Source organism: Aquarana catesbeiana, linkage group LG01, assembly GCF_042186555.1.
Source record: "Aquarana catesbeiana isolate 2022-GZ linkage group LG01, ASM4218655v1, whole genome shotgun sequence".
Lineage (NCBI taxonomy): Eukaryota > Metazoa > Chordata > Amphibia > Anura > Ranidae > Aquarana > Aquarana catesbeiana.
Genome location: NC_133324.1, coordinates 935,644,251 through 935,668,485, shown reverse-complemented (window position 1 = coordinate 935,668,485; position 24,235 = coordinate 935,644,251). Strand labels below are relative to the sequence as shown.

Genomic DNA, 24,235 nt, shown 5'->3' with positions numbered 1-24,235 from the left:
TGAGGCTAACTTTTGATTAAAACATGCTATTTAAATAATTCTTTTTGCTACTGACATCTCTTGCGAAGGGGAAGTCAGGTGCAAAATTTGGACATTTGGCTTTTTGCCAACAGGGTTCAAGTACTAATATCTCACTGACCGAAATAGATAGTGGGGAATTGTTTGCGGCATTAGTACTACCGCAATTGAAGGCACTGTTTGAACCTGTTGGCACACTGGTAATGAAACCTATTGATATTGAAGACATAAATCGTATTATTAAACACTGGCCCAAACCCACAACGTCAGTTTTGGTAGCTATAGCTTATTTAAAGAAAGCTTGTAAGGGTAGAAATTACACGCAAGAAGACATAAGGCTCATTACAGATAGTTTGGTGGGAACTACCTCCTCTTGGGATTGGACTAAAGTGCCTGCTATAAATATCTTGGAGGCACCCACCACCAAGGCAGAGGCTTATTCACTAAACACTGTTGATGGAAGGGATACTATGTGGGAAGAGTTAGAGAAGGAAATGAAAAGCAAAGCAAAAATCATCAGAGTCAGTGTTGGAAGTTTGGAAGAGATTCCAAGAAGTCTGGACACAAGACGCCTGACTTAACACTCAAGATTAAATGCACAGTCTTTTAATACAGACTTATCTTAGCAACCTTGTCCCTAAATATGCACTCACTGTAGACAGCAGATATCAGACTGGGCTACCAAGAGTATGACTGACTTTAAAAAAAAAGCGTTGACTGAAAAAGACACAGAGGGATGTTTTGACATCCCAAAACACCAGTACCAACACATTATCAAAATTATTTCTTAGGAAATCAAAGGGGAAACTTTTAAAAAAGAGGGAGGGGGCAAGGACAAAGAGGGAGTTATATATAGAGAAAAAGAGGATTTCTTAAAGAAAGGAATCTTAAGGGAAATTGTCTCGCCCTACAATACTCCCATTAACTCCCATTATTTACTATAAACATACTTACTCATCGTTCACTTTGATAGCGCGAGGGATTCCCCCCCCTTATTTTTAATCCCGATGTGTTGTCATCCACCTGCTATATGCTGCCAAAATAAACATCACCAGGCTATGGAAAACTGCTAAGATCCCCTCCATCTCAAGCACTATCGCTGATCTTAACTTTAAATGGAAAATGGAAAAAATAGTAGCTAGGAAAAATTCACACTCAGAGAAATTCAAAGATACGTGATCTCACTGCTTACAACATCCAAAATGTACTGTTCAAGTATAACTACCCAGATGTGAATTTCTCATTGAACATCTATGTCTTATATTTCAAACCTGCTAGTGCCCCTCTCCTTTCTTCCTCCTACCCTCCCCCCCATCCCCTACCCCCCTGTCTAGAACCTCTTACTACTCGACTACCTTATTTCACCCAACCTCAGTTAAAATTTTACTGTTTACATTTAACACAGTGTTGCTCAATAGAAGAGCTTGTTTCTAGTCGGAACATCTGTCTTTGTTATTACTGTTATGGCTATAACATGTATTTACCTTTCTGAAACTCAAATAAAGAACTACCTGATAAAAAAAAAATAAATAAAAATGTCGTCCAAAAATATTTAAAAAAAAATAATTGTAGCACTACCCCCACAATGGCTGCTGGTGAATGGTTTCCCTTTTCCTGCACAGCCAGGCAACAAGTATTTTACACTCGCATCCAGACACCAGAAACAATTTTTGAGCTTGTTTTTGTTGTTTTATTAGGGGTGATAACTTATACGTGCTAAAGGGGTTATGGAATGCCCAACTTAACTGATATGATAAATAGGAACAACTACCTCCCTATGTACAAAAATCCTGGACTGTTCTCCCCCCCTGGCATCCAACAGTTTTTGGTGATCAAAAGCAAAAGCCCCTTGAGGAATATAAACTCTCAGTTCCCTTTGGAAAATAGCACAGTGTGTTGTAAGCACAGGAGTATCTCCAACTCCAAGCAGAGAAGCTGCTCCCATCTCTACTGCCTGCAGGAACTACCAACCCTCCTGGCTGCTTGTCCACTAGCCCAACTGGCTGCTCTGAAGATCTCCCAGGACAAAGGATAAGAGGGGTTAAGCACAGTGCAGCCCTCCTGAAAGCTTGCTACATGTGGCAGTCTCTCCCCTTGTGAATTCCTAGGCGTGCTAAAGAACTCACACTGTCCTCCTTGCTCCCTACTGCTCCTCAGGCAAGATTTCTTTCAAACCGCACACTGCTGTCAGAATCTCCCCAAGCCAGCCTGAGCCCATCCTGGAGGCAGAGACCCCCCAGACCCAGGGGTCCCTCCTAAGTCACCCGCAGCCTCCTCTGCACCCCATCTTCCACCGGACTTCCCTGCTGGCATTGCTCCTCCATATTTAGGGCCTGACCTACCAACCATGCCAGAGCATTCTGCCTAGGGATTAGCCAAGTTCCCTTGAATATGACAATGAGTCCTCTTGGCCTCTGCCCACTAACTTCTAGAAGTTTTTCCATACTTCCAGTTCCAGGGGGAGGTACCAGAGACTTGCCTCTGTGATTTATCCAGTCTGACCTTCAGTAAACACTAATCCAATTTCAGACTCACAAGCTAACCATGAGTTTTAACACTAACACTAACACTGCACTAACACTAGTACTACACTAGATGGTGCTACAAATACACTTGCTACAAGCAGACAATATAAAGTACAGATTGTGCTTGATTAGCTGCTTACCCAGCTACAGGAGCTGGGGAATGACAGCTCTGAACCTGGAAGTGATGTAATGTTTTTCACTTCTGGTTCATTTGTCACAGGGAAGATCTATGATCAGAGGTTGCAGTCATCAAGTGGTTATGTAGAAAAGCATTTATGATTGGTTCCTTGTCACTTTCTTACCCTGTAATCAATATTTTCTTCTAAATACTTCCATTTTAGAAATAAATGCCTATTGTGCAAAGCTTTAGCCAAGACTTCTACTGCATAGTACACATATGGAGCCACACCCGAGGACAGGAATTTATTTATATTGGGTTCAATCATTTCTATAGTTTCATTTTCTCCGCTATCTGTGCAATTAATTGCAAAGAAAGTATTTCCGTGTTCACCAAGGGACATAGATTGCTGAAAAGATGTGAAATTCAGTAAATCAGCAATTTGGGGGTATTTTTGAATACTGTGAAAAACATCCTCAGTTCTTATAGTCCATTGCATAGAAGCTTCGACAAACAAGCTACAATTAATTTCTGGAAAACATGTATCTTCATTCATAGAACTGGAGGTCCAAGATTGAGGAAATATGAAGGTTTTATCAAAGAGCTCTTTTTCACAGCTTATAATAAATCTTAAAAAGAGGAAAGAAAAGGATCCACACATGATTATGACACTGGCATTGGGATTTTGTAAAGTTTTGGATGTTGAAAAAATTGGACTCTCAGAATTATAGGGTGTTAATTTAATTATGAAGGCAAAACAAATTCCAATATCCGTCATGGACTTTATTAGTGTCTGAAGCACATTCTCCCCAGAATCATCGTCTGACACCAATATCCCAACCCAGGTCCAGCCAAAGTATTTTAGTACTTCAGTTATTATCTTACTTTGGATGTGATCATTTGGAAGTGTTCTGAACACATGTGGATAAATATTTCTGTTGGTTAGAGAGTAGTCCATAGCTCCAAAACTTATCTGAAAATCATCAGAAAAAATACAATATTATTCTAACAACTTAACATGGAAATTTAGGCTAAACACATAGAAAGTACTAACAAGGCCAAGGATAAATCCAAGGAAAAACCAAGCTTAACTCACCACCAGCCCGCAGACAACCAAATGACCTGTCTAACAGTATGCGTTAAAAGCAGGGGTTTAGTCTGCAGACATTTGCAAATGCTTGCGTGAGCTATAGAGCCTCGTCAAGGCACCACGGTATCTGTGGTACCTAACACTAACTTATAAGTGTCTCCACAGTGGAGGCATGTGCATTCTGATGGATAGGTGAGAGCAGGTGGACTGAAGGGGAGCCACCCCTTCTTAAAGGTACTAGAGCACACTGAACACCCAGCCTATAACACAATGGCTGCAAAGGTGTCAGTGCGTTGCCTGACCAAAAAACACGACAGTGATACAAAAAAGATGCCCCTTTCTCCCATCTATAGCTGGCTATCACAGTAAGAAGCATTGGAAGGCTAACAACTGATACAAACAAGGCCAATGATAAATCAAGCTTAACTTACCACCCGCCCATAGAAGGGATTGTGTGTTTCAATCTCATTTTATTAAGTTTTCCATTTCATATAAAACAGTCATAAATATCATAACATCCCAATTAAACAAAACATTTTACAGCATGTTCTTCTTACTCCTAATACATAAAAGATTTTTCCTAACAGGCTTTAAACATCTGCATCATTCAACGTTAAACCACTACTTCCTACTCACCCTTACCCCCCCCCCCCCCATACCTATCTTCCCATACATACCACATTCATTAAAAAAAAAAAAAAATTCTCCTTTCTTTTCCTCCTTCCTTATATAAATTCTAATATTTCTCGCGATGACCGAAACTCTTCCCATTTTTGCCAGATTTCAGGTAATTGAGTTATTATATGCCCTTCCTCTCTAATTTGTTCTTCCATATATTGTATTTCATTCATTTCACATATCCAATCTGCTATAGCTGGATTCTTAGTTTTTTTCCAGTTTTTTGCTATTATTGTTCTTGCTGCTGATGTCATATGATGAATGATGTCTTTTTTAATTGTCTTTATTGACTTTGGAATCAGAGACAGTAATGAAATTTCCATACTCGGGGTCACCTCTACTCCCGATACCTTATAATAGATCTCGTATATCTTGTTCAAGAATTCTTTCACCCGATGACATCCGTACCATATATGTTCCATTGTTCCCTTTTCTACTTTACATCTCCAGCATAGATCTGTATTTCCTTTGCTAATTAGGTTTAAGGTGACAGGGTTCCTATACCACCTCATTACAATTTTATAATTTTTCTCTTGATATTTATTTGATGTGGTTGTTCTATGTATAATTTTGAAAATCTTTTCCCATTCTTCTTCCGATAAGGGTCTTTCCATTACTGCTTCCCATTTCCTTATGCTCATTAATTCTTTAAGGGGGCTGTTCGGGATTAGTTCATCATATATCTTCGATAATTTCTTGGTCGGGGCCTGTTCTCCCAGCAATAGGTTTTCAAATCTAGTCAATGGTCTGTTTATCCTAGCTATTTTAGGTTCTATAAACGCCTGTAATTGTTGGTACTGCAGCCATTTTTTTTTATTCCCCTCTCCCATTTCCCTCAGTGTAGGTATTTTCCCATTCTCAAGGACTTGAACCAATCTTATATCTTTCGATCCATTCCATTTTAGGACATTTTTACTCATCATTGCTATAGGGAATTCAGGGTTATAAAACATTGGGGTCATAGGTCCCAGTACTGTGGAGAGCTTCCCTCCTTTCATTATACCGTCCCATACCTTTAACGTAGCACTTACAAAAAGTGTCAGCTCGCTTCTTTTAGGTCTTAAGTGGGGTTCTACCCATGGAAGGACTTTTAATTGGGGCCCTATTATTTCCTCTTCTATACTGACCCATTGCTTGTTTTCTCTGTTATGGTACCAGTCTATTATGCTGGTTAGTGATGCTGACTGCAAATATTTCATGCAGTCTGGTAACGCAACCCCCCCATTACTTTTCTTCCTTATTAGATTCTCCCTTTTTATCCGGGGAGTTGTATGCACCAATATAAATTCGACTATCGCTTTTCTTAGCTCCTTCATCAATTTTCTTGGGGGTTCCAGTGGTATCGTTTGGAAAGTATACAAGAGCTTTGGCAAAATATCCATTTTCACGATATTAACTCTTCCCGTCCATGAGTATGTCATTTTGTCATATTTCTGTAATAATTTAATGGCATTTCGAATTGCTTTCTCATAGTTCATCCCCTGTAGTTGTTTTAAATCTTTTGTTATAAGGATTCCCAAATATTTTATTACGTTTTGCTTCCATTTAAATGGGAAGTCGTTTTGCATCCGTAAGAGACCTTCTTTACTTACTGATATATTCAATATCTCTGATTTATCATAATTTATTTTGAAATTGCTTAATTCCCCAAATCTCTTAAATTCTTTCATTAGATTTGGTATAGTTATAATGGGATTAGTTATGTATATTAATAGATCATCTGCATACGCCGCTATCTTATATTCTTTCTCTCCCAACTTTATCCCCCTAATTTCTTTATTATTTCTAATTGCAGTTATTAGATGTTCCATTATAAGTACAAACAACAAGGGGGAGAGAGGACACCCCTGGCGGGTGCCATTTGATATTTTTATGTCCTTTGATAACATGCCATTTACTCTCACTTTTGCTTTTGGGTTGGAGTACAAGGCCGCTATCCTGTTACGCATTTTCGGGCCCATACCAAGTTGTTTTAGTGTTTCTTCTAGAAAACTGCACCCTATCCTATCGAATGCTTTTTCTGCATCTACGGCCAGCATACACGTTTTGATAGCTGTTCTTTGAGCAAATTCCACCAATGTACAAGTTTTTATAATGTTGTCCTTAGTTTCTCTCCCTTTTGTAAATCCAGCTTGATCTAATTTTATATGATTAGGTAGGATTGGTGTTATTCTATTCGCAATAATTTTAGAATATATACGTATATCTATATTGGTTAAAGAAATTGGCCTATAGTTTTTACATAGCGTATGGTCCTTCTCTGATTTTGGGATCAAGGCAATATGAGCCTCTGTGCTTTGTGGTACAAAACCTTGTTTATCAGATATGGAATTGTATGTTTTTCCCAATATAGGAGCAATTATTTCTTGAAAATTCTTATAAAATCTGGTGGTGTATCCGTCGGGTCCTGGACTTTTTCCCGGGACTAGTTCTTTAATCACTTGTTGAATCTCTTCTACCGAGATATCATTTTCCATTATCTCATATATTTCTTTAGGGAATCTAGGAAGGGCTGTTTCTTCTATATATTCTTTAATTTTCTCTCTATTCCAATCCCTCCCTTTGTTCCCCTGTGATGTTCTAATATTATATAGATTAGAGTAGTATGCATGAAATTCTTCCATTATTTCTTTTGAATCATATGTATATTTCCCATTTCTTTTTAATATTTTGCTTATAGAAGGTAGGGTCTGTTGTTCCTTTAATGTTTTAGTGAGCATTTTTCCTGTCTTGTTCCCATACTGATACCATTGTGCCCTCCTATGATCCCTAATCCTAAGGGATTCCTCATCAAGCAAGGATTGTAAATCCATTCTTTTCCCTTTTATCTTTATTTTGTCTTATGGTTTTAGATTCTGCTTATGTTCTTTGTCCAATTCCTCTATATCTTTTATCAACTGAGATTTTTTCTGGTCCTTATTTTTTTCAATCTTGATCCGTGCTTGATATGTATCCCCCTTAGTACGCATTTTAAAGTTTCCCATTGCATGGGAATTGATGTTTCATCCTTATCATGAATTTCTACAAATTCCTTTATTGTTTTGCGTATATCCTCTATACACTCTTTGTCTTTCAACAGGTTATCATTTAATCTCCAATTCCCTTTTGTTTTTACTTGCTCTATTACCTTAATTTCCAAAAACACCGGGGCATGGTCTGACCATAAGAACCCCCCTATATCCGATGATGGCGTCATTAACATTCCTGAGTGGTTAATAAAAAAATAATCTATCCTATGATAGGAATCGTGTATATTCGAATAATATGAGTAATTTTTTTCGGTTTGATGCTGGGCTCTCCAAATATCCACCATATGATATTTCTCTAATAACCCCTTAAATTCCTTTAAATGGCTCTTGTTTCTATAAGCATGGGTATTAGTTGTATCAATTTTTATATCCATAACAAAATTAAAATCCCCGCCCATGATCACTGTACCTTCTGCCTTTTCCATACTACTATTTAGGGCCCTTATCCCTGTCCTTATCTGATTGTGATTTGGTAAATACAAGTTGATAATTGTAAAAATCTTCCCGTATATCGTCACCTTTATCACCAGGGATCTACCATCATTACCCATATATTTTTGTATTATTTGGTAAGGTACATTCCTATGGAAAGCAATAGATACCCCTTTTGATTTAGAATAGGCAAATGTATCATGTATCCAGTTGTTGTAATATCGGTTATTAAGTTTCGGTATGTGATTTGAACGAAAATGAGTCTCTTGGAAGAGTATAATATCCACTTTCTGTTTATTGAGAAAATTTAAAATTTGATTTCTTTTATTAGGAGAGTTAAGGCCTCTTGCATTGAAGGAGCAAAATTTAATCCCACCCATAAAAAAAAAAAAAAAAGGAAACTAACACACTCACACGACCCACGCACTCTATCTACCCTACTTCTATTTGACTTAGATAAATAAAGTATATCTTACTATCTTTAGTAAGCTCCCTACTATAAGGGGTTTTGAGCCTGCTGACCACGACTTGCCGCACCGATCGTCGTCCACATTCCTTATTTTAATTGCTTGTTTAGCCTTTTCCTTCTCCCTTTTCCTTCCTTTACTACTTTTCCTCTCTCTTAGGGTCTATCTACTTTCAGTATTTTTCCGTTTTATTACTTTTTACTGCTGTTACCCCTATATTAAGATCATGCGTTTTCTAACCTGCTTAATGAAGAAAAGGGAGAAGAAAAGAAGAGAAAAAAAAAAAAATAGATGTTTGGATAGGGGGGGAGAGGGAGAAAAAAAAACAAACAAAAAAAAAAACCTTTCAATGCTTGTTATTTTATCATAGATAATTAAAATTCTCATATGCAATACTTTAGTGCAAAAAATCCAAAAGATCCATATTTTAGTATTTCTCTTTTTACATTACTCTTTTTACCCCTCCTAAAAAAAAAAAAAAAAAAAAAAAAAAAGAAATTTTTTACCTCCTATTCCTTACCCTAATGCATAAACCAATATATTCACCTTGTATTTTATTTATACCTGTCCCTATTATTATCATTTCTGTGTCTATTATTTAGTTCTAGACAATTAAAGTTAAGGATATCTTAAATTCACTACCATTATGCGTCATCTTTTAAGTCGTTAAATTTATAAGGATTTATAAGTGTATTTCCCTGTGAATACCTTTCACTCAATATCCCAGTGTATAAACCATCAAATTAATATTTCCTCTTAATTATTTATAATTATAATCAACCATAATATTTATTAGCCCAAAAAAAAAAAATCCAAACAATCCATCAATTTAAATTCAGTGATACCACAGTGCATAAACCATTCCCTTAATATTTCTCCTTGTATCTTATTATTAACAAAAGAAAATAAATAGATAAACAAAAAATCCTAATAATCCATCAATTTAAATTCAGTGATGCCACAATGTATAAACCATTCACTTAATATTTCTCCTTGCATCTTATTATTAACAAACAAAACAAAACAAAAAAAAAAACAAAAAAACAAAAAAAAAAAAAAAAAAAAGAGAAGCCATTCAATATAAATTCTATAATACCATTGTGCATAAACCAATAAATTGCTACTTCCCCTTTTGGAAAAAAAAAAAAATCCAAATAATCCATCAATTTAAATTCAGTGATACCACAGTGCATAAACCATTCCCTTAATATTTCTCCTTGTATCTTATTATTAACAAAAGAAAATAAATAAATAAATAAATAAATAAATAAATAAAAAATCCTAATAATCCATCAATTTAAATTCAGTGATGCCACAGTGTATAAACCATTCACTTAATATTTCTCCTTGCATCTTATTATTAACAAACCAAAAAAAAAAAAATATTTGTGCTTAAACCAATAGATTAATCATCCCCTTTTTCATTATTTATATAAAAAAAAAAAAAAAAAAAAAAAGAGAAGCCCATCAATATAAATTCCATAATACCATTGTGCATAAACCAATAAATTGCTACTTCCCCTTTTAGGAAAAAAAAAATCCAACACTTTAAATTCAGTGATACTACCATGCATAAACTGTTCCATTAGTGCTTCACCCCATACATTATTTTTAACAAAAAAAAAAAAAGCATCAATATAAATGCAAGAACCAATAAATTACTATTTCCCCTTTTTCAAAAAAAAAAAAAAAAAAAGAGAAGCCCATCAATATAAATTCCATAATACCACTGTGCATAAACCAATAAATTGCTACTTCCCCTTTTAGGAAAAAAAAAAAAAATCCAACACTTTCAATTCAGTGATACTACCGTGCATAAACTGTTCCATTAGTGCTTCACCCCATAAAAAAAAAAAAACAAAAGAAATCATCTATATAAATTCAATAATACCATTGTGCAAGAACCAATAAATTACTATTTCCCCTTTTTCAAAAAAAAAAAAAGGAATGAATTTATATATAATCGAAAATAATAAACTTTGCTCTTCCCCCCATTCCCCCCACTCCCCCTTCTCCCCCCTCCCCCACCATCCCCCCAATCCCAACAACCCCCATTCCTTTTATTTTTTTAAGTTTACTGCATGTACGGAATGGGCCAGTCCGGTAATGTTATTTCCGGGGTTTTAAGGATATCCAAAAACTCCGGCAAATCTTCCAAATCTCTGAATGAGATAATACGACCCTCTTTCTGAACCTGTAGTTGAAATGGAAATTTCCATCTATATTGAAGGTTGTTCTTTATTAATTGCTCCATCAGGGGCCTTAACGCTCTTTTACGATCCAGCGTAAATTTCGATAGATCTTGGAAAAGTAATAGGGGCTCTCCATCATATTGAATATTTTTATTTTGCCGGGCCGCCAACATGATTTTATCCTTTATATGGGCAAAATGCATCTTACAGATAATGTCCCGAGGCTTTTTTGAATCTGGCTTCCTTATCCCTGTAACTCTGTGTGCCCGATCGATAATTAGATCTTTTGTATCAATATCTTGGGCAACTTCCTGAAAGATTTTCTGTAGTGTTGTTATGAGTTCTTTTGAGCTTACTTCTTCTTTCAATCCTCTAATTCTTATATTTGATCTTCTATTTTTATTTTCTTGTTCGTCTAAGTTATTTATTACTTGCTTAAGTTGTCTTTCTTGCTTCTGAATCTTTTCCTCTATCCTTTTCAGGTCTTGCTCTGTTTTTAAGACTTGCTTGTCTATTGTGTCTATTTTTTCTTGTGTATTTTTGGTAGTTGTTTTTAATTCTTGTGTCTCCAATTTATATGATTCCTCCAACCTATGTACATATTGATCCATGTCCGCCCTGGTTGGGAGCGATCGAATGTACGTCCTAATGTCCCATTTTTCTTTATCTTCCTCTGTTTGCTTGTTATTTTATCAATTGGTGAGCTATTTCTAGGGTGGCTTGTTTGTTCCTCCCCTGATGACCTGGATGTTACCGATGATTCTGCCAGACCCGACAATTCCTGTGATGTTTGTAATTCCTGTGTTACATGGGGGGATTGTAGTTGTAACTGTTGGAAGAATTCCTTAATGTCTGTTGTTTATAGTGGTTGTGCCCCTGTAGTGTTTCTACTATTAACCTCTACCTTATCTTTTTTATTTATTTGATTTTGCGGTGTTTTACTGCCTTTCTTAGGTGCCATTTCTTCCTCTCCTCTTCCCCCTCTTTCCTTTTTCCTTCCTTCCTCCTTTTCCTCCTCTCCCTTCCTCCTTCCCCTTCCCTTTTCTTCTCCTTTCCCCTTTTTTGATAAACTTTTAAATAGTATACAGGGTTGGGGGGCTAAAGAGGACCTGTTTCCTTATAGTTCTTTAATAGCCCTTGACAGTCTCTTTTTAATTTTATTTGTCCCGCCAGTAACAAACAATTTTAGTGCAAGATTCTAGATCTAAAATTGGTAAGCTCTTCTTTCCTCTGCTTGTTTATCTTTCTTTCTTTCGTTATTTAAATGTTGAGTCCTTCTGAATAATAAATTAATAATAAATTTCCAATTGCATACCTGTTCTCCCAGATTCTGGAGTTAATTGGAGTTAGACTCTTTACCGTTAATGGCTTCTGGCTTCTGTCATGGGTATCCCTGATTCCACCTGGTCTGCCTGATCCCTGCCGCTCAGCTCCCGAGGCTTTCCGCCGGAGAGGGCGTCCGTACCGAGTGTCACCGCGGTCCGCTTCCGCAGACTCGCAGAGGCTCCCGCCCGGCCGCGCCCGCTGTCTCCTGGCTCTGCCCCTGGAAGCGATCCTGGCACCCCACAGGCTCGTTCTCCGCCGGCTCTTTCAGATCTCCTGCTTCCCACGAGAGCTACTGCTATGTCAGCCGCTCATTCCTCCACTCCTACTTCCACTCCCGCTCGCGTGTAGTTAGCTCAGCTCAGCTGTATCCCGGCGGGAAGATTCAATAGGATAACCCCGGAGCCATCGAACTCTCACCAGGCATGTATATAAGAAATGTATTCCTTCAATGCCTGTAGCATATCAGCTTGTCAGTTTGTCCTTTTGCCAGCATATCAGCTTTCTAGCGTGTCCGCTTCTCAGCATGTCTTGCTTATCAGCATGTCGGCATGTCCAACTCTCGGTCTCTCTACGCGGCCATCTTGGTCAGCAGCTCCTCCCCCTCCTCTCTGTTCCTATAAAAGGGATTGCTTACTAAAACTGGAGACCACAAAATCTGGTGCAGCTCTTCATAGAAACCTTCCAGCTTCCAGGGTTTTTCTTGCCAAAGCCTAACTGAACAAGCTTAAGTTAGAAGCTGATTGGCTACCATGCACAACTGCACCAGATTCTGAGTGCACCAGTTTTAGTAAATCTTCCCCATTATGCCTAAATAGCCATTCTTACTTGAAGCATGCAGTGCTTTTGCATTTTTGCTTGTGCATTTCTTGAAGGTCTGTGCAGGAATCCAGCATGAAACTACACCTGCACTTTCTCTGTGCAGGATTTCCTTATTATATAGACTGGTTAGTGCTACTCTTTCTGATTGTGCAGGGTGACCGGTCTTCTCTACACCCACTCCTGTAGTTTTCTGTAGACAGTTTTTATTAGATGAGCATGCTTGGTCTCACCCACTAGACATGTGCACTGCCGAATAATGTGTTCGTTTTTGTTTCTTTTGTTTTTTGCTTTTTTCTGAGATTTGGAAATTAGGGAAATTCAGAAATTCGAAAATTTGAAATTCGGAAATTTGAAATTCGGAATTGAGCTACAGTTCATTGAGGGAACCATGAATGCCAACATGTACTGTGACATACTGAAGCAGAGCACGACCCCCTCCCTTCGAAGACTGGGCCGCAGGGCAGTATTCAACAGGATAATGACCCCAAACACACCCAAGACGACCACTGCTTTGCTAAAGAAGCTGAGGGTAAAGGTGATGGACTGGCCTAGCATGTCTCCAGACCTAAACCCTATTGAGCATCTGTGGGGCATCCATAAACAGAAGGTGGAGGAGCGCAAGGTCTCTAACATCCACCAGCTCTGTGATGTCATCATGGAGGAGTGGAAGAGGACTTGAGTGGCAACCTGTGAAGCTCTGGTGAACTCCATGCCCAAGAGGGTTAAGGCAGTGTTGTAAATAATGGTGGTCACACAAAATATTGATACTTTGGGCCCAATTTGGACATTTTCACTTAGGGGTGTACTAACTTTTGTTGCCAGTGGTTTGGACATTAATGGCTGTGTGTTAAGTTATTTTGAGGGGATAGCAAATTTACACTCTTTATACAAGGTGTACACTCACTACTTTACATTGTAACAAAGTGTCATTTCTTCAGTGTTGTCACATGAAAAGATATAAAAAAAAAATGTACAAAAATGTGAGGGGGTGTACTTACTTTTGTGAGATACTGTATCGATGACAAAAATCTGGGTAGGCTGTGTGTTTCAATATCATGTGGTAATTTATCTATTTATACAAGTTTCTTACACTGGCGGGCTGCATTCTCCTTTCACAGCATCATTACGGACTATGCGAGTTCATCTACGAATTGTATTGTTATATCTATCTATCTATCTAGATCTAGATAGATAGATAGATAGATAGATAGATAGATAGATAGATAGATAGATAGATAGATAGATAGATAGATAGATAGATAGATAGATAGATAGATAGATAGATAGATAGATAGATATAGATATAGCTATATATCTATGGATATATAGCTATATCTATTTATAGATATACAGTGGGGACTGAAAGTATTCGGATCCCCTTAAATTTTTCACTCTTTGTTATATTGCAGCCAATTGCTAAAATCATTTAAGTTAATTTTTTTTCCTCATTAATGTACACACAGCACCCCATATTGACAGAAAAACACAGAATTGTTAACATTTTTGCAGATTTATTAAAAAAGAAAAACTGAAATATCACATGGTCCTATGTATTCAGATACTTTGCTGTGACACTCATATATTTAACTCAGGTGCTGTCCATTTCTTCTGATCATCCTTGAGATGGTTCTATGCCTTCATTTGAGTCCAGCTGTGTTTGATTATACTGATTGGACTTGATTAGGAAAGCCACACACCTGTCTATATAAGACCTTACAGCTCACAGTGCATGTCAGAGCAAATGAGAATCATGAGGTCAAAGGAACAGCCTGAAGAGCTCAGAGACAGAATTGTGGCAAGGCACAGATCTGGCCAAGGTTACAAAAAAAAAATTCTGCTGCATTTAAGGTTCCTAAGAGCACAGTGGCCTCCAGAATCCTTAAATGGAAGATGTTTGGGATGACCAAAACCCTTCCTAGAGCTGGCCGTGCGGCCAAACTGAGCTAAAGGGGAGAAGAGACTTGGTGAGAGAGGTAAAGAAGAACCCAAAGATCACTGTGGCTGAGCTCTAGAGATGCAGTCGGGAATTGGGAGAAAGTTGTAGAAAGTCAACCATCACTGCAGCCCTCCACCAGTCGGGGCCTTATGGCAGAGTGGCCCGACGGAAGCCTCTCCTCAGTGCAGGACACATGAAAGCCCGCATGGAGTTTGCTAAAAAAAAACTTGAAGGACTCCAAGATGGTGAGAAATAAGATTCTTTGGTCTGATGAGACCAAGATAGAACTTTTTGGCCTTAATTCTAAGTGGTATGTGTGGAGAAAACCAGGCACTGCTCATCACTTGTCCAATACAGTCCCAACAGTGAAGCATGGTGGTGGCAGCATCATGCTGTGGGGTGTTTTTCAGCTGCAGGGACAGGACGACTGGTTGCAATCGAGGGAAAGATGAATGCGGCCAAGTACGGGGATATCATGGATGAAAACCTTCTCCAGAATCCTCAGGACCTCAGACTGGGCTGAAGGTTTACCTTCCAACAAGACAATGACCCTAAGCACACAGCTAAAATAATGAAGGAGTGGCTTCACAACAACTCTCTGACTGTTCTTGAATGGCCCAGCCAGAGCCCTGACTTAAACCCAATTGAGCATCTCTAGAGAGACCTAAAAATGGCTGTCCACCAACGTTTACCATCCAATCTGACAGAACTGGAGAGGATCTGCAAGGAGGAATGGCAGAGGATCCCCAAATCCAGGTGTGAAAAACTTGTTGCATCTTTCCCAAAAAGACTCATGGCTGTATTAGATCAAAAAAAGGGTGCTGTCAGGGGACTTCGGTCGCCTCCATCTGGTGGGCTCCGGGGTGCATGCGCAGTGGACTGGCGCTTCGGCGCACACTAATTCGCGGCCCAATGGTGTGGCGCGTGCGGGTGCACAATGGTCCCCGAGTGCGCGCCGTCGCCCGTGCGGGTGCTCGGTAGCGCGTCACGCTGACGCGCGCGCCGTGGGGGCTACTTCTGACGACTCCAGCACCCAGTCGGGTTGCTGGTTTGTCGTCAGCTGTTCCTGGTTCCTGCTCCTCTGTGCTCCTTGCTTTCTGCCTATACCTGTGCTGACCCCTGGCTAGTTTAAACGGATTCTGCTCCCTGCCTGATACCCACTGACCTCTGGCTTGTTTAACGGACTCTGCTCTACCTGATTACCTGGTTCTGATCCCTGGCTTGTTTAACAGACTGCTCTACCTGATTACCCCGTTCTGATCCCTGGCTTGTTTAACCGACCCTGCTCTACCTGATTACCCAGTTCTGATCCCTGGCTTGTTTAATGGACTCTGCTCTACCTGATTACCCGGTTCTGATCCCTGGCTTGTTTAACGGACTCTGCTCTACCTGATTACCCAGTTCTGACCCCTGGCTTGTTAACGGACTTCCTGCAACTCTATTCAGTCCCCTGACCCTGCAGCGGCACCTTCCCCTGCACTTCCAGTCAGCGTCTGAAGACTTCTACTGGGCCTACAAGTCCTACCTTCGGATCTCCCACCTGCTGGAGGCCCGTGCCTCCACGTGCCCCCTGCTCCCTGTATCATCTCCAGGGGACGGGGTGCGTGTGGTCATAAGGGCGAGCCGCTCTCGGCATCTTGGCCTCGGTGAGTATTAGTCGTTACAGGTGCTCCTACTAAATACTGAGCAAACGGTCTGAATACTTAGGACCATGTGATATTTCAGTTTTTCTTTTTTAATAAATCTGCAAAAATGTCAACAATTCTGTGTTTTTCTGTCAATATGGGGTGCTGCGTGTACATTAATGAGGAAAAAAAATGAACTTAAATGATTTTAGCAAATGGCTGCAATATAACAAAGAGTGAAAAATTTAAGGGGGTCTGAATACTTTCCGTCCCCACTGTATATCTATATATCTATAGATAGATATAGATAGATAGATATAAAATATGGTGCAAGGTCATACATTATATCAGAAATGTCATAATTATATTTGGTTGATTTTGATTTAAACTAACAGCACTTCACTTTTTCTGGTGAAGCGCAATGTGAAATGCGTAGAGTCCTGACCATGGCCATAACTATCAGAACAAGTCTACTGCTTGATAACCAATCTTTAATCTTGAAAGGCAGAGTGTAATTTCCAGGACCTGGATCATTTGCTGGTGGCACTATGCTTCCCAGAGCTGAAAGTTATAGTTCAAGTGTCCACCAGCAGGTGTCTTTCAGTTTACACCTGATGCTGGCTGATGGGTGGGTACTTAGTCTCTACTCTACTAGTACACTTTGTATCAGTGTTTTGCTTTGCTAGTTGCCAGATACTGTGTGCCATTATCCTGCTCCTGATCTTTCTTTTGCCCTGCATCTTGTACCCTGTTGCCTTATTTATACTCCCCTTGTACCTGATCCCAGTCATGATTCCCCAATCTCATCGGTTTCCTGCATCTCCAGTTTACCATGTTTATTCATGTTCCCCCTATATACAGTATATTTAGTTTAGGATGTGTTGCTCCTATTATCCACTGAAACACCCATACAAAACATGTTTTACTATATTACAGGTGGTAAAAAAATCTTTCTTTGGGTGGATGAGTGGGTATCCTCTCAAATCAAATGCATTAAATAGTTAAATGTTTTTGAGTTTACAAACTCTTTTGATTCATAATGACATTTTTTTGTGGCTCAGCTTGGGATGGATTAAAAATCCAACAGGATGTTTCTAGCTTGAATACTAGAAGCTCTGATCTAGACACATTCATGTACAGATGCATTATTATTTTTTAATTATATTGAACAAAAATGTATTCCATGGGGGCTATGTATTCAAATCTTTCCCATAATAAAATCCCATGTTAAAAAAAGCAAGGAAGAGCAACTTACTGGATTGCTCTCTCCATATGATGAAGATCTTAAGGGATCACTGGTTGGCTGAACCAAAATACCTGAACGAGCAAATCAAGCAGCTATCAATACAGGGTGCTTCTATAGTATATTGACTTATACAATAAAAAAATAGTGATCAATAAGAATAAGAAGTTAACTTGGGATTAACTAGGGATTTGCTACAGATGCTGACAACATAGGTGGGGTGAGGAGAAGAGCTGGCGCCATATTTAAGCAGGTCATATTAGGTCACCTATTACTGAGCTGAGCCTGGGAGAGGGACCTGATGAACATGATATTTTATTACTCAAAACGTGGCGTGGCCTAATATAGCACATAGAAAAAAAATTGATGTTAGCATTTTCCTTTCTACCTATTCCTTTTCGGACGCATTTGACAACCTTGGCTGAGCGATGTGATGTATAGGTGCATCTCAAAAAATGAAAATATTATCAAAAAGTTAATTCATTTTAGTAATTCAATTAAAAAAAATAAACTCATATATTATATATATTCATTACACACAGAGTGATATATTTCAAGCATTTCTTTCTTTTAACTAGAAAAGGTACAATTTCTGGGGAAATTGTGAAAAGTGTTCTTGCCTCTACATCTGGAGTGAGCGGAGTAACTGGGGGGAGTGCCTGGAGTAACTGTTGTGTGGTTGGAGTAACTGTGGAAAGGTTGAACTGGGCAGATGGGCAGAGTAACTGTGTGGAGTGTTTGTAGTGAGTAAAGATAGTAAACATTACACTAACCAATTGATTGATCAAATTTAAAAAGTGCACAAGTGCTAATGATGTAGAAGGTAGAAATATCCGTAAATGACTTTGCCGGACACAGACTTAAGGGTTACCAGGATTTATTCCGCCCCAGCCAAAGCATAGCACCTGACGGACTCGCGTCCCAAAATCAAGTGTGTCAAAAACAGTTTACACAGTGTACATATAATTTCAATATATTGCATCACAAGCGAACTGGCGGTATATTTCCGTTATACATTAACATTAACATTAACATTTTGAACAGTCAACTTTTTGAACTTTTTGGATACAAGGCAATTCATTAAAGCATATACTTTAAACCCTTACAAATTTTCAGTTTCTCTGCAGTTTTGCTCCTTGCTGTTTCTTTGTCTTACTAATCAGCAAGCAGGCTATAGCACAGGAAGGAGAGGGTGAGTGTGATGAGGACAGTGTGATAGGGCGAGCTGACGTGCTGCATCTACCGTCTGTAGGACGGGTGATCGTTTTAGCCAGCCGGCTTCTTATGCTTATTTGAATCTGCTACACTGTAAGTGTTATTTTAATTCTTTTAATAAACCTCAAAACCAGGATTACGCTATGTTGTTTCCCTCTCTTTTCCCGGGGTACCCCTAAATGAGAACAACCCCCCAGCTAGGAGTCTTTTATTAATCTCCATGATAAGAGTGATTTCCTGTGACTTGGTGGACTAGTGGTATCATCACCCTTTGGCTGTATGAAGTGGCATGTCGTTTCCTAGAAGCCCATCCAATGAAAGGCCCTGACCGGGTTAAGGTCGCAAGCCGCCTTGTGCTTGCCGTTTGGTAAGCGCGCATTTTATTTTCAGCTACCACCGTGGTGCGGTGGAGGAATTTTTTCTATTTTACATTTCCTGCTTTAAAAAAATGGGGTCTGAGCCTATGTATTTTCACAACATTTATTTGGACTTTATTCACTGTGTTAGGACTGTCCAGTGAACACTTATTGATTTAGGTTTCAAGAACTGTGTTAGTTATTTAATTTGGGTTCTAACCAATTAGTCCTATTCAACACTGGTACTAGTATTTACTCCTATTTACAGCGCTGCTATATTTGTTATATTGTTGTATTAGTGTGTGTATCTCACATAGAGTGGCTGCTTTTGTTATTATGTAGTTTTTTTTAATTTTTTTTCACTAAGTTATTTTCATCACTATTTTGGTTATCCCCTATTTGGTCATTCACAATATTTCACGAACAGGTACCCTTTTTGGGTGCACTACAGCGTGGTATTCCTCTTACTATATGATGAGGACAGATGTCTGTGATGGATGGGGGGGAGTAAGTGAGTTCAGTGTCTAACAAGTACACCGAACATGAAATATAGAGAATGATGTTTAGCTAATTGTAAATGGTCCCACATAACTATGGCCACGTAAACTGACCCTCATTGCCACTTTATCTGTTTGATGACCACTGTCTCACAACCACTGTTTCCTGGCAACACTCATGCCCTGTTTATGCAGGCTCTAAGCGTGTTCACAACCACTGCTCAAAACACAATACACAGGATAATGGTAGCTGTAATAACTGTGCAGTACTCCTGACTGGAGACACTGCTGCACCCTGGAGATGTAAATGTGATCCAACAGTGTGTTTTTTCTGTGGTGGCTGCCCAGACCAGTTGAGTATATCCTCTTGAGTGAAGAAGGTCAGATATTGGCTTCTTTTCTCTGCACAGAAAATCTTCATTGAAATCTCCACAGAGTATTATAGGTTGGCAATCCATTATTTCCAAAGATTCCAAGAGGCCCAGCAGGTTAGTAAGGAATTGGCCAATACTGTAATCCGGTGGCCTGTAAACGACAGCGATCAAAGCTTGTACAGGGGACTCCAGTTTGACAACCAAGAACTCCAAGTCAGTCACATTGTGATGATACTGCTTTTCATAGGCCTTGAAATGGTTTCTGACATACAAGGCGACACCTCCGCCACTTTTACTTGCAATGTCAGGAAGGTTTGTGTACGAGAGGTGTCTGTTGCGTTTAAACAGGTTGTAGCCCTCCAGCTGGAGACTTTCAGCAACAGAAGAGCCTGAGAGATGAGTTTCAGTGAAACATAAAACATCTCCAAGTGTCAACTCATGGTGAGATTTGATATCTTCAATGTGAGCTGGTAATCCTTCCGTGTTGTGATGGATAATTGTTAATGTTTGCTGTTTGTCTGTTGTCTGTAGAAACTTTAAGAGGGGCATAACACTTTCCAGTGATGCATTCTTCATTGAATCCAGGGAAGCTGTGATTTCAGGATCAGCAAAGATCTTCTTCTCATCAAAGTCGGTTATGTACAGTCCTTGTAGTGTAGTCGTTCTACTCAGAGCAACATAGGCCATTCCCGGTTGGAAGACCCGTTTCAATGAGACCACTGCCGACTGTATCGACATCCCCTGACACTTATGAATCGTACATCCAAAAGCCAACTTCAGGGGGAACTGCCTGCGAACAACTCCTTTCTGTCTCAGGTTTTCCTCTACCCTTTCTATGTACACCAAGTTGTCAGCATCACAAGACGACTTGTTACGGTATCTCTGTCCTGCATTTGGATTGTCCAGCACAAGCCCAAGCTTGTTTACCGTAGTAGCACCATTCTCAGTCTGGATGATTATTCTTGCAATCTTGCCAAATGTCCCGTTAACAAGCCCGTCTTCTACATCAATGTTTCTTGTGATCATGATACGGGCACCTTCAGCTGCTTGCAGTGTGTCAATCAGATTGTCTTTGTGTCCTTTGAAAGGTTGGTGTTGCCTCAGCATCACTCCTGTCTTAGGGTCTTTTCTGTAATCGTCGGCATCTATGTTGGTGACGTTTGAATGGAGAACAGACACAGTTGCAGCATTATGTTTGTGAACCTCTTTGTTGGTGGCAAATATGTGTAGCACGTCATTAGGGCAGTGGGTGGGATCTGTAAAAGCCTGAGCAAGCAGAGCTTTGTCATCATTGCTTAAGGTGCCAGTCTTCTGCTTGACTCTGATTCTATTCAAAAGCTCAGCAAATGAAATGTCTTCCTTCTGTCGCATGATCTCTGTCAGCGTGATCATCTGAAAGTTGTCTTTCCAGACGTCATTGGTATTTTCCTCAAACACGCAGAGTGGCTTACTTTTTCCCAGCGGGGGGACCTGGTAAAAGTCTCCTACTGCTAGTACTGACATACCACCAAAAGGTTTCTTACTGCCTTTGATTTGCTGTAATCTCCAGTTGATGTAGGCAAACAGGGGCTTTGAAATCATTGACACCTCGTCAATAACAATGATCTCCGCATTTGACAGCTGTGCCCTCACTTCATCTATTAGATTTCCAAGTCCTTGGTAGGGTGGCTTCAAGCTTCTTGGCAACTTCAGCAGAGAATGCAATGTGTTGCCTGAAATGTTGAAAGCTGCTGTTCCTGTAAATGCAGTTAGTAAAACGCTGGGCATGGATATGTCTGCTTCCTCACGTAGTCTGGTAAGTTTACAGAGTATCTTTGTCGCCTCAGCATAGATGCACTTTATCAGGTGTGATTTGCCTGTCCCTGCACCACCAGTGACAAAGTAATAGAATGGGTCAGGATTTAGGCCACGCACACGGTTAGTGCACCAGTCACAAACTGAGTAGAATGTCTGAGCTTGTGTCCGGTTAAGGTTTCTGTACATTTTCCGAAGGAAATCAGGGCACATTTGTGGGGCTTTCACAGTAAGCGCAATTCCACCTGTTTGTTTGTGACGTGTATACTCCGGAACATCATCTTGTTCATTCTCATGAAGTGGCTCCCCTTCTTTGCGTTCCTCTACACATTCCAACCTATCCAACTCAGCTTCTGGGGCAAAGGTGTTCCAAGCATCTTCAACAGGTCCGTTTTTTACAAAGTCATCCAAGACTTGTTCCACAATTTTGTTGTGTTGTTCGGACTTCTTTTGGTTGCTGGTAACAATTGCAGACACTGCTTGGATTGCTTCTTCTCCTGGTAAGCTCACACAGGCGCCTTTGTAAAAATCCTGGTGTGTTGGGAACCTTACAGTTTTCAGTGATGACTCTGAACGGTGGGGGAGGTACAGTTTAAGCAGTCTGCCGTAGTAGTTCTCAGGGTCCTTCTTCTCTGAGAAGCGTGCGTACCTGATGATTGCAGGCTTCCCTCTCGTGCGTTTTTGAATCATTCCCATTTCATTCAATAGGCTGACACGCTTGCTGTCTTCCTTTTGCTTGCCATCTTCCTTCTGCTTGCCATAGACAACCCTGTAATGGGATTCAAAGTCTGCCAGACACATGGACTCAAACTCTGGTGTTTCAGGTCTGGCTCTGTATTTGTCGACAAAACTCGTCATCCACACATTAAGAGAATCGGCTGGTTTGTTCTGCAATGCACTGAGCGGGAGACTCATTTTCAGTGCGTTGTCACCAGTTGGCAGAAAAACAACCTCACGTGAGCAAGACTTCATTTTCAGGCTGCACGTACGGGCCACAGACTCCTGGGCGCTGACCTCTCTGTGTTTTGAATAAGCCTGAAGAACCTCTTTCATTTCTTCTCGTTCTGTCGCTGTTTCTGGGCTCATTTCTTTGACTATTGTTTTGAGATAGTCACTCAGCTCCCGTTCTGGCTTGGATATGTAGGACAACATGTACATGATGCAACCATACTCATCAAGAATGTACTGGATGTCCATGTTGGCGTTCCAGGCCGTCAGCAAATGTGGATTATAGTTGTTCACCCAGCAGTCCTTGACATCACGCTTCATTAGAATCACGCTTGAGGAGGTCAATGCCTGAATGTAGGAGTTGTACTGATTCAAAGTCATATCACACTGTGCCAGTAGCTGTGACATGTCTTCAAGCTGCACTTTTGGGTTATTAAGCAAATCCCAGACTGGTTTCAGTTTGTTTTTGGCTGCTTGTGGTTTCATTGCACAATCTCCTTGTTCTTCTGGCATCGGGTAAGTTATCCTCGTTTTTCTAATAGGTGGCTTTGGAAATCCAAATCTGCATACTCTGTTACCTTTCTTGCATGATTTTGAATGAGATCTGCTGTGCATTTGAAGTTCTGTTACAAATCTGTGAAGTAAGGCCTGTTTGGCTTCATCAGGCAGCTGGCATGAGATGTTATGATCTATAAAGGCACACACCTTGTCATCACTGTCTTGTCCAAATATAGGAGCTCCTGCTACCCAACAGAGACAATGTATATGAGGGCTCCCTCTCGCCTGAAATTCAACCCGGTAAAAGTAATCGATAACTTCACCAATTGGCTGTGCAGGACCCAACAGCAGCTCTCGCATCAGAGCATCAACCCGTTTGTCAAACATGCGCATGGTGGTCACTGGGTTGCCTCGAAGAATGTCACACTTTTCAGCCCAGTCTAGCCCCGCAAAATCCACCTTTTGACCTTGTTGTGCCTTTATTGCCGTTATTACCTCTGGCCATCTGAATTCTGCAGCAGAGAAGGTAAGAAAAAATGTTGGCTTACCCAATTGTCTGACCATGGCTAGCAAATTCTTCAGATTTTTATCCCAGTAAGCTGGACTCCCTCTCAGTGGTTGCATGAACCTTGTGGCATCTCGGTTTCGCACCAACCTCTCAACCTCACACTTGTCCTGTAGCAGCTTGTTGGATATTTTCCGTCCATCCCTGGTATTGGGTTTTCCTTTCCTTAACTGGATGGACATGCTGCTTTTGGCCATGTGTGTTTCTGTGACAAACTGCGCAAAGAAGAGGTAGCTTGTGTCTCTTGCAAAACGAGTATCAACACAAAAAAGCCTTGCATTGAAATACATGCTCGGGGACAGTTTGACTTGTCTTGCCTGGTCCAATGTATTCTGTCCAGTAGGGAACTGAACAGGGAAAGCCATTGCCTCAAGCCTAGGAACTTTAAAGAAGCTGACAGGTGTGTTTCCTTGTGCAGGTGCAATGCTGAATATTCCATCACCGTGTGTCAGTGCTTCCTCTCCAAGGTCAGATGGCTGCAAACAACTGT

General features: G+C 40.0%; 1 protein-coding gene across 1 annotated transcript in view; it reads right to left on the bottom strand.

Annotated features, from left to right (window-relative positions):
- Window positions 1-4,851, bottom strand: part of LOC141128156 (vomeronasal type-2 receptor 26-like) — a 53,307-nt gene extending 48,456 nt beyond the window's left edge. Inside the window, exons 1-2 of the mRNA XM_073615268.1 lie at window positions 4,780-4,851; window positions 2,846-3,634 (exon numbers count right to left, since the gene is read on the bottom strand). Of these exons, the coding sequence (XP_073471369.1) occupies window positions 2,846-3,634; window positions 4,780-4,851 (861 nt within the window). The remainder of the gene's footprint in view (window positions 1-2,845; window positions 3,635-4,779) is intronic.
- Between the last annotated feature and the right edge of the window lie 19,384 nt (window positions 4,852-24,235).